Source organism: Anopheles funestus, chromosome 3RL (assembly GCF_943734845.2).
Source record: "Anopheles funestus chromosome 3RL, idAnoFuneDA-416_04, whole genome shotgun sequence".
Taxonomy (NCBI): domain Eukaryota; kingdom Metazoa; phylum Arthropoda; class Insecta; order Diptera; family Culicidae; genus Anopheles; species Anopheles funestus.
The window spans coordinates 32,730,541-32,749,237 of NC_064599.1; the positions used below are offsets into that span (position 1 = coordinate 32,730,541).

An 18,697-nucleotide genomic window follows, 5' to 3' on the forward strand; every position below is an offset into this window, starting at 1 on the left:
GTCGGATGATGGAACGAGTCAACTGATAAGTGATGCTGAGAGCCTGCCTGGGTGAGCTGGTCAAGAAGATTCGATCACGGCTGGTTCCGTGGAAATGAGAAAGGAAACAGAAATGGGGCGGCAAATGGAAAGAGGGGGTGGAAGGGGCACTACCCAGATGGTCCTTCTGGTTAGGCGGCACAACACAACGACGGTTCGAGAGCCCGGTGTGTAACCGGTGAAGCAGGAAATGTTGTACAAATTCATTCATTTATTCCATTCATTAAATCTTCGCTGAGCTTTTTCGCTCGTTCCGTTTTCTGTTCGTTGTCGTTTTTTTTTCGTACACTTTTTTTCGTACTTTATTTTCTTGTTCTTTTTCTACCTTTTCTTCTTCTTTGCTTTATTGTTCGCGTTCTTTTTTTCTTCTTCTTTTTTTTGGTTTATAATTCTCTCTCTGTTTCTCTCACTACACTTCTTTCTCTCGCTTGGTATCTTTAGCTTAATGTTTGCATGTTTGCATTTTCTATTTCTTCCACGACTCATCGCGCTCTGGACCCATTCTGGGGTATGGGCAAAAAACAGGCGTAAGGAAAACGTTCGTTTCGAAGTGTTGCGCTGTGTTTGCGTATACATTCCCCCGCGCATTCAGCTGTATTTCGAATTTGCTCATTCTTTCGTTTTGGCCGGCTTCCGGCACAAGGGTCGATCTGTGCCTGCGCGTTTGTGTGTGTGTATAGAAGTGGCCACTTTGGTACGGCCACTTTGGTGGTTCTGCTTTATCGCTTCGCTAAGAGATGCGTTCGGGGCGAAACGGATTTATTTATTGTGCGATATTCGGTGATCTACGGTTGACATCGTGACCCCTAAAAGCGTGTTGAACATGCCCAGCATATCATGAAAGGACAAGTCGAAAAGCAAACGTTGTTTCGTGGTATCGGGGCGTGTCAAGTGGCTGGAGGGTTTGTTGTGTGTTTTTTTCTCTTGTTTTATTATTCATTATTATTATTTTACACCCCGTGGCACCATCGGATTCGGATCTCTGGGCGCGTTGGCGAATGACGATGCGTCTGCGATGGGTTTAACATTTATTTGATTAAGCGCCCGTTTGGAATCGGCCCAAGATTGGTGGAAGATAGTGATGTGGAAATTTATTATCACATATTAATTTAAGCATTACTAGCTGTTTTATACAGCGTGTAAGAATGCTTTTAGTCGGGTCAATTACTTTTTTGCTCAAGAAATCGTATCTGCAGAATTTACTTGTGTGTTGACACCTGTTACGGATAGTTTTGGACACGCTTTACAAACAATATGTGCAAATTGAAAATGTATAGCTAAATTAAATTTAAGAACAAAAATGTCAAAAAAAGCTTTTCTTAATAATAAATTTTAGTTAATGTTTACAAAAATATAAAACATGTAAAAACGTTTAAGAACATGAAGAAAAAAACTCAACAATTTCTCTTGTATGATGCCCATTTCCGGGCATAAGTGATGGACCTGAAGGGTACACATTTCCATGGTACTCGAAATTTTTCCTTAGCGCCTCCATATTTAAAGCTCACACTGCTTGACTCGGAAATGTAAACTTCACCGGAGTCGCTTAAATTTTGAGCCGTAAGTGCAAACACAACGCAACAAAGGCTCGATGTGCCGCGATCGAAAGCAGATCAAACCGTTGTCCCCGAACGCGTGGGCCGTGGGAGAATGCTAGCGGGTTATAAAAGAAACACGCATGCCGGCGGAGTGTTCTCTGGGGATTTTTTTGTTATTGCTCCTCTTAAGCCAGGAACAAATTAGCTCCGGGGCAGCGCACTCGATAAACCGCTCGTGAAGGAGGTCTACGAATCGCGACAAAGCGGCTTAAACGAAAAAAAAACACTGCGGCCCAAAAGCCGACCCAAAACCTTCGGAACCTTTACGAAGCGTAAATGGTGCGTAACTCGAAATAGCTCAATAATTCAGCACCAATCGATCTGCTCGAGATTGAAGCTGAAGCCGTGTGTAGACAGGCTAGCATGAACCGGGAAACATGAACGATTTCGAGAGCGAAAATCCAATATAAATTATCGATTTCACACCTTATTGACATGAACGAGCTTTTTGTTATGGCGAGCGATTTGGTTTCCTCCAGTCCCCCCGATCGGGGACCGTTTTGACACTCGAAATCGAAAAAGCTTTAAGTATGTACGATCAAGTTGGAGTTAGGGTGCTTTCGTGCGAAGGAAAATGCTTCATTTATTGTGACAATTCTTGTAACAACTGCACAACGGTACTCGTCGATGCGTTTGAAGTTGATTGTTTAGCGATTGTTTTTGGGGGGGTACGGAAAGTGCGAGAGAAAGTAAAGTTTTTTTAAAAGTAAAAATAAAAAAATCCAGTAAAATAACAAAACTATGTATGTCGTATGTAGGCGTGAAAATGCGAACAAAAAATGCAGTCAACCATTTTTTTAGTACATCCATTTACTAGCGGGATTGGATTAATTTGCACATAATTTACGATGCATTTACCGAGACCTGAGACCTTTCCAAGTGTGGCTTAACGTTACACAATTATTACACAATTTATAGCTAATCGAACAAATTTTAACGATCAAATCAACACGACCAGATTTACCAGAGAGAAAAAGAGAGAGGGATAGATATATGGTAGGTGAACGTTCATACCGAAAGGTGGAAAAATTCCAAATAATAGACTATCAAAAAGGGTAAACGAAACAACTACTACGAAAAACAAAAAAAAACATGCCAACGGAACAGAAAAGAAACGCAAATCCCGCCTCGTGTGTGTGCGCCTGCGGGAGGAGAACGCATCGTAAAGTTTTATATGGGGTGGCTTATGAGGTTGAAGTTCTGGAGTAAGGGAAAAATAAATTGGTGAAGGCATTTTTACTAACAACGGATCATCGATACCGCACGGTGGAATAGGGTCCTAAGCCGGTGCGTAAATTGATATATAATAATAAAATTGTTTTTATCGAGTCTCTGGTTCGATTTCGCCTGCAGCATCCTAGGTGGTTGAACGTAGGGAAAAAGTTTTATACGATCGCATTGTGGTGGAGAAGAAACACTCGTAGCGAAAAATCAAACGAATCAACAAAAAATATAAAAAGCAGTCACGGTTCAAAACTTGGAGCAGGCGTGTATGAGATTAAACTTTTTTATTGTCTTCGCTAGGTGTCGTTGATCGAAGGTTAAGGATCAACAACGTTGGAATGGAAGGCTATACGGTGACGGATTCTCGATGCTTGGGTGGGTGTTTCCCTCCCCCCCCCCTCCCTCTCCTCTCCTTTTACGAGAAAGGGCTCAATGTTCGGAAAGTAGTGTAAAATGGTGCTACTACGTAATTGAATATTCAAGCGTTCGACTTCAGATGGGTCTGCCGGGCGTGTATTATGTTTGCACTTAATATGCAGATGAACGATGGCATAAATCATCCATCCGTGGATCGAGTCAAGCGCTACAAATTAAGGGTTCTTCTTGGTGTAACATTTTTACGACTCATGCGACACAACTCGGTTTCAGTCGGGTGCCCCCATCCCCAAAAAGAGTGATGACATTCGAAAGAATTTTGTTGTTAAAATAAAAAAAAACTTCCTCATTGTATGGAATTTTTGAATATCAAAATACTTTCATTATTTAAAAAAAAATCCCCATTATCTGTAGATTTTTATCCCCACTTTTTTTTTCAGCTGACCAACACTCATTGACCCATATTTTCAACACGCCAGTGCGAAAAAAAAAACATTTTACCTCAAAAATGAAACATTTCCAGTCATTTTACAGATGAAATAAAACTGACAAAATCACAGTCGGTCAGTCGGTATCGAACCGTGTCGAAAGCGATCCCAATTGTGGGCTACTCAACCCTTCCCCGAGGGCAAGATATCATTATTGCTCGGTGTGCCAATTTTATGGCCCATATTCACTTTTACCAACCGAAGAGAAGAAGCAAAAAGGAACCCAAAAAAACACTGGAACTTCATTAACCGTGTATCTCGAGATCTCCTGAGGTATCCCTTTTTATCGCCATTCTACACATTTCCATCTCTTATCCACATACATATAATGGTGGTGGTTGGTTTGCAATTTTTTTTGACTAAATGTTTTTGTCAGCTGTGGAAGTTTGGAAATTTTTTTTTCACCTCACCTCCCAACCCCAGTGTTGCTGGTGAACGGCATGCAAAGTATTTGACGACTAATTAAATGTTGCTTTATTATTTTTATAACCGCCCGGAGGTTGTTGTTTGGCCTCTGAATTCGGCTCGGCAAAGGGTTTTTTGCGGGGGGGGGAAGGTGTTGAGTGTAGTTAAGCTGAAGGATACAGCCAGTTGAAGTGGAGCAAAGTGACAGTAGTGCAGGAAGATTGGGAACTCCATAGGTCACCCTAAAAATTTAGCTTAATTGATCGAGTGGAGTTCAAACTTAGCACCGAACTGAATTCCCTAGTAGCTTGGCGATGGTCGATTTAATCTCAACCAAAAAAAAAACACAAAATTGGCAACATAGCCGGGAGCAAATATGGCGAGTGATCGGAGTTCCCTTTAAAAAAAACGATACCAGCGGCTAATCGTTCGTCTAGCCCGTGCGGAACTCTCGTATAACCAAGATCGCGATAATGGCGTCAAATCTTGACACCTATCGGGATTTCGTGGGTTTTTGTTTTTTTTTTTTTGCTTCACTCCAACTTAGAATCAAGCTCAAGTGTCCGGAAAGAAACGCTTGACGCACGGTGTGCGCATCGGTTGGCTTTTAAACAACAGCCATCGTTGATTGCAAAGGAAAAAGGCAAAATCGATGGGAATGGTGATCGGCAGTCGGCCAAGTATGATACTTATGGTTTTCCCCGCACATTGGCCCCTTTTGTGCGGCTGCCGGTGTTGCTCACCGAGCATATCTTCGGTACCGGTAGAGACAGAATGCCTCCGGACAGCACGCGGCAGCGATCAATCATAATTCTTTAAGTACAGCCCTGAGTGTTTTAGAGGCTGGCTGGTTCGCTTGCGGGCCCAAACGAGTCAGGTATTTCAGGCACCTTTCGATTCCAAAATCACTTAAAACATCACCCCATCTACGGTGGACGTATAGCCACGACTTCTGTGTGATCTGTGTACCCTTTTTTGCTGCTGCTGCTACTGCTTTCTTCTTCTAACAACTGTTGTTCTAAAGGGTGGAATGCTGAAGAAGTTGGAATTCGAGCAGAGTTCTCCGGTCGGTGTGAACTATTCCTGATTGAAAATACGTAACAAACGATCCTCAGTTACGCAAATCGAGAAGATATGCTTAAAAAAGGGAAAGAAAAAAGGGACAACACTATGCCGTGAATGGTTGACCACCCGTCGTTCGGGTGTTTTTGGCCGCACGCAGGGTCGGATGCAGAAGGATACGGATCTTAGGTTAATGCGATCGTTTCTGTTTGTACACGAGACCTGTCTCGCACCGAGCGCGTGAGGAAGGGAATAAACGTTGTTGTGACAAACGGTGGTGCGGCTTAGAAACCTGAAGGCTCTTATAAATGGATGCTTCCCAATCCAACTTCCCGCTGCCCCAGGTGAACCTAGATCAGCGCGATTAGGATACGAAGTTTTTGGGGTATTTTTCTCACTTTCCTTACTCAGCGACTAGAACACGCTTCACGCTACACCGCCATTGTGCGCTATCAGATTTACGGTTTGTTTGCCTTTTTTTGCCGTTGTTTTTTTACTTATCGACACCGCGTGTAAAAGCGGTCCATTAATCTTACCACTGCAATCGATTGCAGTGAGCAAAAGACAGTGTTTATGCAGTGCAAAGGTATTGGAATTGTTGGCGGTTTAAATTCCTTGCCCCAAACCGTTCCACATACGCGTAATGCGATCCACAACACGTACGTACACACAGAGACCGTGCCGTAAGTAATGGCAGCGAGCAGTAAAACGAAGGGAGGGGAATAATCGCTATGCGCCCTTCGCAGCCTCACACGAGGTGGCGACACGATAAGAACGTGTATATGTTGGTAGCGTGGTGGTTTGTGCCACTCGAACCTCTCACCCGACTCACCCGAACCCAAGCCGTTTGATGGAAGCGAACGGGTAAGGTTAAAAAGTGTGGCAAATTTGCGTAGTTACACCGCGTAGCAGCGGTTGGTACGGACGGGTAGGACGGCGAACTGGTGGCAGGGTTACGGTACCTTCGAATTCAGTTTCCGCATTCGTTGGTGGAATGGTTAGAAAGGGTAGATCACTCGGATCGCTTACCAATCGGCCGGTGCGTGTAATGGCCACCGTTCGATTGTTGGTCCCGGCAGAAATGAAGCAGGACGGTGAATTAATTATTGGAAACACTAAATAAATGTTCGCCACACCGATCACAAAGATAGATCACGATGGATCGTAACAGATAGAAGGTGCTGCCTGGAGTGAGGTGGATAAAAACGGTTTTTTTTTTCTTCTCTCTCGAAAAACAAGCGACGAATAAGTGTCCAAAGTGTGGGTCCTAAATTGTTGTTGTGGTTCGTATCGATTTGTATCTAAACTGGGAGTTGTAAGCGCCTGGTAGAGGTGTTGTGTATGTATCGGAGGAATGCAGATATAGTGAGCTGTTTGACACATTTTTCAACGAAAAAAACTTTTAATTAAAATAATAGGATATTGGTATAAATACGCAATAAATGCCACTTCGATTGATGTTGCATTGAGTCACTCTATTCATAAGACGACTCTTCAAAGATTCATGAATCCACAAAGATTCATGAATCCTCGAAGATTCATGGATGCTTAATGCTTCATGAATCCACGAAGATTTATGAATCTTTGACGTTCAGATTCAGAACATCTTGACTCCTCAACTCCGAAAAGACTCATGAATCCTCGATGATTAATGAATTCTTGAAGATTCGTAAATCCTTGAAGATTAATGAATCTTTGATATTCAGATTCAGAATCATGAATTTGAATTAAATTCACCCAATACTAGTTAAAACATATGAAATGAGGTATTTTTAGAATTTGTCGCATAAATTTAAAAATTTTATTTTATTGATTGAAGAATTTTGCAATAATTCATGGAGAAAAAACTATTCCAAGATGAAAAAAAAAATCAAAAACAATCTTTATTTCAGTGATTTTATCAACTATTTTGCTTATCTAACTATTACATTGCCAAAGGAAATTTTTCACATTGTTCACTTTTTTCCGGTCATGCGTAGCCATTTCTTTCCCCAAAAATCTCATGACTAATGCAAGTCATATTTTATTCAACAGTAAATTAAAAAAGAGACATCTCATTCTTGCAGCTAAAATATGCTTTCTTGTCAACGTGTAACGGAATCTCAGACGACAGGAAAGCAAAACATAAAAAGGAGAAGAATTCGAAACAAAAACTTCACCATCAGAACTGGGGCTGTAAAAACAAATGGGTTTCAGTCGATTGTTCACTTGAGCAGCCTTTCAAAATTAATGCCGTGTGATATATCTTCTCCTATCAATCTTCCTCGCGCATTGAACGCATACAGGGATGGGAAAGGCTGCTGCAGTAGCAGTACCTAGAGAAGCTGGTGTACTTCTCCATTGCACGGATGATTACGTTACGTGGCGGAATTTCGTCCAATTGCATTAATGTTGGTTTTTTTTCTTGCGCTTCTCTTCGTTTCTCCAAAACATCTCAATCATGTACGTTTGGTTGCCGGTGGCCGGTGAAAACTTGCTCCAACACCGTTTAGGACACACACACACACCCGGTAGCCCGGCAGGAATGATGGAATCTGGCCTCATGTTTTCGTACTTCTCTACATCTTTCTTATCACCGTCGGTCGTCACCGGGACACGGGCGACGCGGGCCCTACAATCCCTTTTGCCGCGTTGGCTTTTGTTGGAAGGATTTCTCTTTCCTTTAACCCGTTGCGTTACACCGTTACAGGTACGATTTCCGATCCCGTTGTCCACCGTAGCGCACCCTTGGTTCTGACCATTTTCCAATGCCAATAGCTGTCAAAACCTTCCGCTGCTACCGTCAATCATTTGCACAGCTCATCGAAGATAGCACCAGATGAAGGCATTTCTTTTTTGCGTATCACGAAAGGCCCTGTACGACATGACGAAAGGGAGCGGGAGCTTCGGTGCGTTCGGGAAACGTGCAAGCCAGGACCGTTTTCGCGCAAAAGATGCCGCCCCGGCGGTCAAAGCGAGCGTGTGAAGCGAGTGAGTGAAAGACTGCTTTTATTCTTTTGTTGCGCGCGGGGGCTTTCGCGAAGGGTTCCCCCGGCGGCTGCTTTACAACGCGCATAAGGAACAGGTACAATGGGAAGAATATAAACCCGGTGCGAACAATTGCGAATGACTTTCACTTGACAGACGAAATCGAAAATTTGGTGAAATAGCGACGGACAGCGACTGAGCGGCGATTGATGGAGGAAAGTTTTCGGACTCGACAAAATGCCCGGGGTTTGCCTTCGTCAGAATCACGCAAACGGGTACTGACGGCGATCCCAAGGATTGGGTGCTACATTGGGGGGTTTTTTGAGAAACAATTCATTTTTGAAGGGGGGAGTTCAAACCACCCAGCAACAACCATTCCATTCCGGGTAGCTTTACAATCGTGAGCGGGTGCGAAAATTGTTGATGCGTTTTGTAAGGAATCGGTTCGTGCAAGACCTATTTTGGTGGAGGCTGGAATTGTTGTTGGTTGATGATTTTTGGGAATGTGCTTTGCAATGTGGTGCAGGCAGTTTGAGAAAGGGGGTTTAAAAAACAGAATCTTTCAAGATGAAACCATCGCAAGGAAGAGTTTGTGGAGTTGGAATGGATAAATGGCTTGAGAGTTTAAGCTACGAGAATGATCGAGAACAATAATTAAAAATAAAAATATTTTTCTTTAAATGTAATATTATAACTCATTTCCCAACTTTGAAAGTAAGTCATGCAAAAGGAAAAGTTCAGTAAATTTCACAAACAAAAAAGGTTACTAAATACAAATATTCCCACGCACGATTTTTCAATCACCACGTTCGGCCCTCTTTCCAATCACGTACATCCCCCTCGTAATGGGAGATGTAATGTACGAGAAACAATGCAAATCGTTTGTGCTATTCGAAACTTTCCCGGCATCTGCCGCAATGGCTTGTCACCGTTGGCATTAAATTAATTTTAACTTACCGGTATGAATGCGTTGATGGGCCTTTAGATGCGAGCTTTTGGTGTACACCTTTGTGCAACCTGGAAATAAAAAAAAAACACAAATCGGAACGAAAATAGAATTAAACGTAAACTCGGGAATTAATGTGTAAGTAAAATTGGCACTAAGTGATTGCAAATGATGCGCTAAGTGGTGGTTGAAACGTTCGACATGCGCGCCACGGCAGGCGACGAACCCGTCTTATGATGCACTGCTTGCCCTCAAGCTGGGAAAGCATTCAGCTGTGTGTTTTTTTTTGCACGACCATTTTCAACCAGACCTGGTGTACCTTTTACGGGTAGGGGAAAGTACGCCGGTAGCCAAAAGGTTTGTGTGTTTTATTATGATGAATGACAAATAATGTTCCAATGCCGGGTACGCAAGCTGACCCATTCTGGTTCACGTCCGTCGGCCGAGGATGGGAGTTAATTAAAATTATAACTTTAATTATACCGCACATAAAGCCAAACGGCCTCAGGAGAGTTTTTGGTGTGCAGCGGGGTGGGTATCATTTGGTACAGATCGAGCAGATCCATTGCAGATGAAATCGGATGCCGGGTCGTGCCGCATTTTCGGTATGGGCAGCCAGATCGTAAAGTGAGCATAGTAGTTTAAATGTCAAAGTCGTTGCATACGACCGACCGACAGTGTCAGATCGTGGACGCAATAGACGGATGGCCACGAATGACGACTTCAGCGTCGTTCTGAGCGTGTGCATGGTTTTTATTTTTTTTGCACAACTCGATTGTGATTCAAACCGAAGGTGCACTGCAATGAGGAGATTGTACGATTCCGGAGCAGGTGGCCAGAATGCTTTATACACGGCATGGGCTCAACGACTTAATTATTCGTTTCACGGTTCAACATTAAATGGTTCAGCGATAGCTAGAAGCCGATAAACGGCATTATGCCAGCCGGTAAAACCTCGTTCGGTACCTACGGCTCTAGCAAAACATCTGGTCATCTCAGATTTGCGATTCACCTCGACTGTCCCGACACCAAGAAAACAAGACTGACATGCTTCTTGATGTTCGGAGATCGCTCACTGTGCAAACGTTACCGGTATATGTGTGAAGTTCAAGGGTAGTTCAAAAACGAACTCAACAAAAAGTACACACAAAAAGAAGAACAAGCAACAACAAAAAAAATAACATCGATCTGTCGACACTACTCCGCAAGGACCGTGGATTATATTTGTGGCGCAGGGCGCAAAATGCTCCGAACACACGAGCGCCCAGCATTAGGATGCTGGATAATTGCAGTGTGGCAGGCCCGGGGTACCTTTTCTCTTCCACATGCCGGTTATGTTACGAGCTGCTTCGGCTTCGTGTTTACTAGTAATGATGGCCTTACCCGGCTGACAGATAGATTAGACGCTAAAGTCAAGGATTTTCATGACCACGCGGCCCGCTAGAAGTGGTGCGCGATGGTACTGCGCTTTATGCTTCTAACTGTAAAATATGATTCATGATGGGGTGTCGGTTGCAACGATACCCGGGGAGGCAGAATTGGTGCGAAACCAGTGCCATGTGTCCGTAGTAAACGGCATGATTTTTATTTTTATTTTTGACAAATGTCATAGCATTGGCCTTGCAACGGACAGTGGCAATGTTTGGTTACTGTTCCCAAACAGCGGATGTCTTTCATTGGTAGCTCAAATGCAGTAAAGCATCGTTGTGGATGAGAACATACCATTTTCTTGCCCATACTAAAATAGGCAAACAACTTCATCTTTACTTGTTTGTTTTTATATTTGATGAATTTGTATAATTTTTTTTCCACTTTAGTAAAATAAAGACATAAAAAAGATAACTTGCAAATATGTTTAATTTAAGTTTTTCTCTTTTATGTCTTTTATTTTTTGTTTTATGTTAAAAATCTTTATGTTTGAACCTACTTTAACTTTGGATAGCTGAAATCTAAAACTTTAATATTTTTTTTTTAATTTTTCATTAGCTATTCTTACTCAATGAAATATAATTTTATCAAAATGAATTAAATGACTTGGAAAATATATAATTTAAAATTATTTTTATATTGAACCGACAAAATTCATATTGAAACCTTTTAGTGTAATTTGCCGAATAACTTGCTGTGATTCTTAACAGAACTCTTAAAATATCCCGTTAATTAATTAGTAGCAGCAACAACAAAAAAACAAGTCATCACGACGAAATAGTAAGGCAACATTGCATAGAAAAAAAGTAAGTACACTCCTAACTCTCCAGCTCTAATCCGACCAGTACGGCGTGAACTCGTAATGCACCTTTTCCGCCGTGTGTTTGAACAAGTGGACTCACGAACTAAATCTATTAACCCCTAAAGTCGAACCTCTTGCCACATTGGCGATAAGCAACCGTGGATCCAGAAGGAATTAAAAGGGCAAAAACAGAGGGCAAGTTTCTGAAGATGCCCTCTGATGAGCTGAGATATGGTTTGCGATCACAAGGGCAAAAATTAATTCCCCTTTAAATCGCGTACCGTATGACTCGGGGTGAGCTGTCGGGGTGTCCATCGATCGAGAGTGGTATTAATTATCAACGACTTGGGACTTGGGAATAAATATAGAGCAAATATCACTTCAATTGTAATCGACTATCAGTGCAGCTGGGCAGGGAAAACATCGTTGGAAAAATCAAAACCAGCTCCAGTATTAGTTCATCCTAGACACTATTTATTACCGTCCGCACTTCGTGGCAGGTTTTCCTATCCACACGGAACGTGTTTCTGCTTCTCTTTTTTTGTATATTTCTATCGATCTGGATCCAGCAACTTAGAAGTGCTGGAAGAAGGCAATAACAAACCAACAAAATAAAAAAAGGAAAAAAACACCACACGATCGACACAAAAATCTCGTCCATCGTTAGCGTCCGTCTGTGAGCATGATGTCGTGATCAAAGTCTGGTTTAGTGTTGGAGCCAACTTTATCACCACTGGACATGCGCCCTTTTTTGCCCGCTGGACAGCGCACTGCAGACACTCCACCCCTAAAGAAAGGTACTTCGCTTCGTTCTGTTCGCCCCTTTCTCACCGGTCACCGGTCGAGGACGAACAAAATCGTGGCAAGTGCGCACAATTTGTTGTAGAAATGTTTCTGCATTGCTGCAGAAGTGTAGGGTGTGCACGATCCTGGGGACGATCGGGAGGATCACTGTGGAACGTTGCTTCACAAACCTGATAACTCCACAAACACGCCCCAGCAGGGTGGTGTCGCGTAGCTCGGGGGCAAATAAGCAAAACCCGAAGGGTTGTGAGTTTTTTTCGGGCCGAGGAGGATGATTGCGCCTTGTACTAACCGCAGGCAAGAGCAAAACCGTCTGCTGGTCGCTGAATTCAATTTACTTTTATAATTTAATTTAATTTAATGAAAATAGTTGCACCGGAGAAAGGAGACGAATCTGTTGCACGAGCTGTGTGGATACAGCAGGAGGCGATCAGCTTCGTGCTGTGAATGTCGCTCCACACAGACACAGGCAGGCTTAGAAACATTTCATGACGGCATGCTCACACGCGGAATTGTTGGCAGCAGGTTATGCCGTGCGCATGAGTGAAACCAGTGCATAATACCTAATCAAAATAGCATAAATGAGGGAAAATTATCACCAGCATACTATCACGCCACACGCGACAGCCGGCAATCTTCTTTGCCCGCCTTACACCCAAGACCACATGAAGACCGCAAAGAAAAAAAATCTGCAACGCCACCAGCGGGACGGCAAGCGATGGCAAAAGCTCAAGCCATTTATCCAAACATGGTGTTAAATTGTTTAGCGAACCGTTTCCCGGTTTGGCTGCCATTCGGTGTTTACCTATCGCTCTGGTGATATTTCGATCGCTCTCGGACGGCAGCTTTGCTGCGTGTCGTGGGGACAATTGGTTTTCGCGAATGCGAAAAGCGATTTCTAACCGTGCTATTGTGCTCCCGATTAAGGCGTACGGGTAAGCAAAAAGCTTTGTTTTTCTAATTGTGCAATCACGCGTTCCCGCGTGGCTGGGAAGTTGTGTAATGGGAGTTTTTGGCATGGATTCATTGATTGTGATATCTTTATAGATTTGCTTGCTGAAAAGCGACACGCATTTAATGAAATTAAATTTAAAAATTAACTTTGACCATGTTGAGGATAGGTCATGGGCCTATCGAGGCCCATTTTAAAATAAGCTCCCGGTCTTGGTTAAAATGTCGAGTATAGTGTACTTTTTACTATCGTCGGGCCTAAGTCGGAACACTGTGACAGGAGTCGACATAATGGCCGCGGAAAAACAGTATAAATATGGGCGAAAAGCGCGCTTTCTGCCCTCTCTCATTGTAATCGACTAGGAAAGAAAGACAAACAAAATATTTAGTCGTTTTTTTTAAAACATACTTTATAAAGGCATAGTAATACAATTTCCATTTATAGGTTGTAGTGCCACGAAAGACAAAGAATCCCTTTTTGGTATAGTCCCAATGAGATTTGGTTCCAATCCAGTTGTGTCAAGACCGGTGTCGTTACCACAGAAACCTCGAAATCTTCACCAATACCTTCAATAACCCGCAATTTGGTGAGATGATCATGAATTTACTTGGTGGGATGATCAGAAAGTTAATCATTATGAGCCAATGCTAAATGATCAGACGTTAACGGTGTTAACAGTCGTGAAGGAAAAAAACTCTTTGGATAGAAGATTCTGGATTGATCAAGAACTGATCGTTCATGAAGAACTCCTGAGCCTGAGGAGTAGGACAAACAATGCCATTTCTAGACAATTGCCATATTTCTAGTAAAAAGTATGTGGAAAAACTTTTAACGATTTAAACCAATTCCAGTACTTTCTAGCTGTCAGATTGTTACAAAGCGAGCTGAAAGGAGACGATCATATAGGTAGACATCACTAAAGCTCCGGATAACGATCACTACAATTGTGGTAAATCCAATCTACTCACCCACGTACGGCATAACTAACTGATCTAATATTCCACCGCCACTATAACCGATAGTGGTTGCCTACCAAGGTTTTCTGTCCGGAAAGACTCACACAGGTCATGTTTATATTGCATCAATTACACAGCAGGCTTCAATTGTACGCTCGGCCATAACCGCGAGTTTGAAACGAGACAAAACAACATTCCAAGGAAACAGAGCCCGTGACTGTGCAGAAATAGTACGTTTTGGGCACGCGGTTTTCGGTGTCGTATCAAAACCCAATTTCGCAGGCACACCATATTGCCGGGTCACCTAACACCAGCGTGGCACGATGCACGTATGGAAGCGAAACGGACGCGTCGGGTATGCTTAATGACGCGTTGAAAGGTAATAGTTTACCAGCGATACTAGCGTTCCAGTCGTCGTCGTCGTCGGGCATGCTGTAGGGTCCACGTTTAATGGTGTTTTCGGTTGATCCGGATGGTGGTTTTTCGCTACCGCCATGAAAACCATGACTGACGGTTGAACAAAGGCATCACAAAATGTGGCCGTCGAACGTGGCGAATGAAATTATGCACCCAATACAACCGCCGGGAAAGGGTGTCGAGGCACGCCAGATCGATGCCAGAGAGCATGCTGGCCTGATAATTAAGGTCACTCGTGCGACCAGAGAAGGTGAACTATGGTTCACTTTCGTTTTCATACCAGCGTTTGCATACCAACGCCAGCAGGCCACCGTCTGATCGTTTCGACCGGGTTCGTTGGCTGCTGGGCAGCCATATCTTTGGCACGCTCCAAACGGTCATTATAACGATGTTGTCAAAATCGGTAAAAAGAACCATTCCATCCCTCAGCTTGGGCTGGTAAGTTGCGATGTCTTAATTATGCCCTGTTGGTTGATCCGTTTCCATTTTTTTTTTGCACGTTTTTGGAACCGAAACTTCATGTCTAGGCGCCTTCCATCCTGTTGAAATGAAATTGACACTCCAATAAGCACCAACATAATGGGATCGTTATGCGTTACGATCGAACCCTTTGCCAGTACGTGTGCATGAGGATCTAGCCGCACAAACCAACATTACCGAATCATGTCCCGATGGACATACGAAAGAAAATAAAGCTCGAAAATATTTTAATAGCCTTTTGTACCGCGCGTTCCTTTCCGCTTGCCAACGTTCCGACGATCGCGAGCTCCGGGCGATAATGGTTAAATGTTTATGGTACCGTTGAAATCAATCAATTCCCTCTTGTTTGTGACCCTGGCGTGGAGATCGTCAAATAGGCGGCATGCATGCCCGATATCAGCCCCAAAAAGTTGGAAGCCAACATCGGTTTTGCAATCATCCTCACCTTCCCGGACATTCCTTCGATCTTCAGCACGTACGACACCCACGTGTATGTCAGTGGTTGATGCTGCCCGATCGGTAGGTGCCCGCTGCGTGCTGCCCGTAGTGCAATCGCAATTTGATCTCAGTGGGGTTAAAAATCCAATAAACTACAATCTATTCATTACCTCAGTGCTCTTGTGGCATTCGCTCGCCCAATGTGTACGGCGAAGCCGAAGCCTAAATCAGGCCAATCATCACATGCAGAGCAAATATGAATGAATAAGACTGACGGCGAGGCCTCACCTCACGTCATCGTTTCTTTTTTCTTCTTCTATCAGTTCGGGGCGTTTGAAAGGGTATAGTGCGCACTCGAAACCAGTGCCCTCCTCGGTTACCTGGTGGTGAGTGGTCCAGTTTGAACTATATGTTTTATTTCGTTGCAGATCTGTTGCTTGCTTTTTTTCTTCTCCTTGTGTGTAATATCTCGCTTTCGATGCTATACCTTTTCCTTAAAAGCGTCAGTGCGGCACTCCGGCTTTATTGGTTCGTGTCGGGTGTTTCTGCATGACCCATCGAAGGCTAAACCGCCGTGCAAAACATACCAGCTGGGCTCTTCGTGGCCTCGAAACCAACAATGCGAAATAAAAATAAAATATTAAATTTTATAACTTATTCTGATCATTTATTACAGCCCGCGATCCCGGCACCAGTCTGCAAGCGTGAAAACGAAAGCACTGCAGCAATTCGTAGCCGATCGAAAATAGAATTGTATCAGGCGCACCGTATCCCCGGGATCGCTTTTGATAAATGCGTGCGATCAGTCGAAGCGAAGATCATTTACCAAAAAAAAACAAAACTTCACAACTTCGATCGCGCGAATCGCGTAACCTTTCACTTTTTGCTCTCCCGCCCTTGTTACTTCGATGCTGTGTGGCCATGGTCACTCACGGTGACTCAATTGGGAGCTATTTCGTAGCTATTTCAACCGTTCCAACGATCCAATCGTCACCAGATTTGTTTGGACGTTAGCATGACGAGCGTGCAATTTGTGTCGTTATGCGGCCAAAACGCATTCGCTATGTATCCCGCCCAGCTGGTTCTTCACGCAAGCTTCAGGGATGGTCCGGAATGTCTGAAGTGTACCCATCCCAAAACCCTCTCCCAATACCGCTGAAACTTGCAGTTGGAACTCCCCTCCTCCATATATCCCTCGAAGAAACGAGTTCCAAATGCAATCGAATTCAACTGTCTATTGAAGAAGGTGCACCAGGCACCGTACGGCGGGTGGTCATAAAGTGAAACGGTTATTATCAATTGGCATTGGTGCACTGGTGTGTACGTATAAAGTGCATCGGGTCGGGCGCCGTTTGGAAAATGGTAGCTAATTAATGATTCGGTCATGAGCGCAATAAGGATTAATTAAATTTTATCTGATGGTACCCTGCGACTTATGGGACACGACCGTGATCTGCGAAGCTTTTCTTGCTTCCGGCAGGCAGATTTACCATGAGTAAAAGGTTTAGCGAGCGCTGGTGAGCAATTGGCTTGGGCTGTGAGGGGTGGGAAATGGCAATCTCCGAAACATCTCCCGAAGTCGTGATAAGGAACGTCTTCTGTAGGTCTAATTTTGTGCTGCTTGGCTAGTTTTCATTTTAATTTACAGTCGGAGATGGAAATAAAGACTGCTCCTTGATGATATTAGTCTCTAATAAAGTTCATTTCAATTTAGAAATTAAATAAACGATGCTTACAGACATTTCAAGGAACTGGAGCTATTTTAATTCAATGAAGAGATAATAATTTGCAAAAAAAACAACTTAAATCTTAAAAATAAATTTTTTAAGTTTTTTTTCAAAAATGTTTAGAGGCCTTTTCGTCAACAAAAATTTACACCTTTTTGTGTTTTTTTAGGTTATCTGTAAATAATTTGAACCAGGAAAAACTTATTCTCGCTATTTAGGCATATCTAACGTTGGCCACTTTAAAAGTGATATAAACCCGGTGATTAACCTTCAACAAAAACGAAACATTGTTTTGTGCTTAGATCGTCAATATCCGGTTTGTTGCAGTAGATTGTTTTTTTTTGTGTGTGGTGTACTCCACATGCTTCCTAGCCCTCTAACGAGGGTAAAGTAAGCTGTACACAGTTGGCTGTTGCTGTACTTAAAACATGTTCCCCAAGCGTCTGATGCCTTGTGCTCTGAACTGATGAACTAGAATTGATCCGCCGGTTCGTAAATCGAGGTTGCTACACCACCGATAGGTTGAGATTAAGGGCCGAAAACAAATCTCGAACCGCCTAGAACCCAAACAGCAGATCGATCGATAATGTTCGCCGCATGTTGGCATATGCCACAAGCACACTGTTGCCCCGGAGCCGTGTCGCGTAAAAACCGTGTATCATACCTTTTTGATTGATTGGTAAAGAAAAATCACGTCACACTCTCGCATCAGCTAAGAATTCGATCTTGATTCACGATCATTCGTCAATGGACAAAGCAGCCCGGGTGACGATCAAGATTGTGCCCGTGCTCGTTCTTTGTACGAAATACGAGGGGGAAAAATAAAAATAAAAACGAATATAAAAACATAAATAAAGCACCACAACCACCTTCCCCAAAAGCATCGGCAAAAACCTGAAAGGTGGAAGCGAAGTTCAGAAGTTCAGCTGCTAGATCCAGACCCTGAACGGTGGTTGTTTGCTTGGTGGCTGCAATTGAGTGACCCCCGTCGACATGTCCTCGGACAACACAACGGTAACAAAACAAACAATTGCGACCAATAGAAGTGCTTCTGCGAGCAACACTCACACATGCGGTACGCGATTAATCATAAATTGTATCGACAAATTCAATTGGATTGGAAGTTGTGTAAAGCGCGACTAATAACAAGGCAGCAAACAAACATTGCGCGTTATTAATGATTTTTCAATTTACGAAACCGAAACCGCTGGGAAAGGGGATAACTTGAAGCACAACTTGGTAAAAGAGGTAGACTCCATTTGTCCTGATAGAGCGCCAGGTATAGTTGTTCCACCGGGGGTGACACACGATGTGTTCCGTCGCACGGCTAATGTGGTGTAGCATGCCAAATGCTACAACACCAACAAAGCCACACCAGACAACGTTGACAGATGACACGGTTGAAAGGTGCTCCCCGGTAGACCAAATCCCTGGAAAATCCTTGTGGATGTAGGTTCGATTCGGCATCCTACGTCATGTCAGTAGGGTTGTTAGCAGGAACGCTTGATTATGTTGCTACTGATTTAGCTACCAAACGGGAGGTTGGAAAGATGATGTTCCCTACACCCCCTTCCTTCCCTTCTTTGCCA

The 18,697-nt window shown here is 43.3% G+C and overlaps 1 protein-coding gene across 1 annotated transcript in view; it reads right to left on the reverse strand.

Moving 5' to 3' along the window:
* LOC125769994 (dendritic arbor reduction protein 1) overlaps positions 1 to 18,697 on the reverse strand; it is a 108,129-nt gene that overhangs the window by 34,539 nt on the left and 54,893 nt on the right. Inside the window, exon 5 of the mRNA XM_049439121.1 lies at positions 9,116 to 9,175. Within this exon, the coding sequence (XP_049295078.1) occupies positions 9,116 to 9,175 (60 nt within the window). The remainder of the gene's footprint in view (positions 1 to 9,115; positions 9,176 to 18,697) is intronic.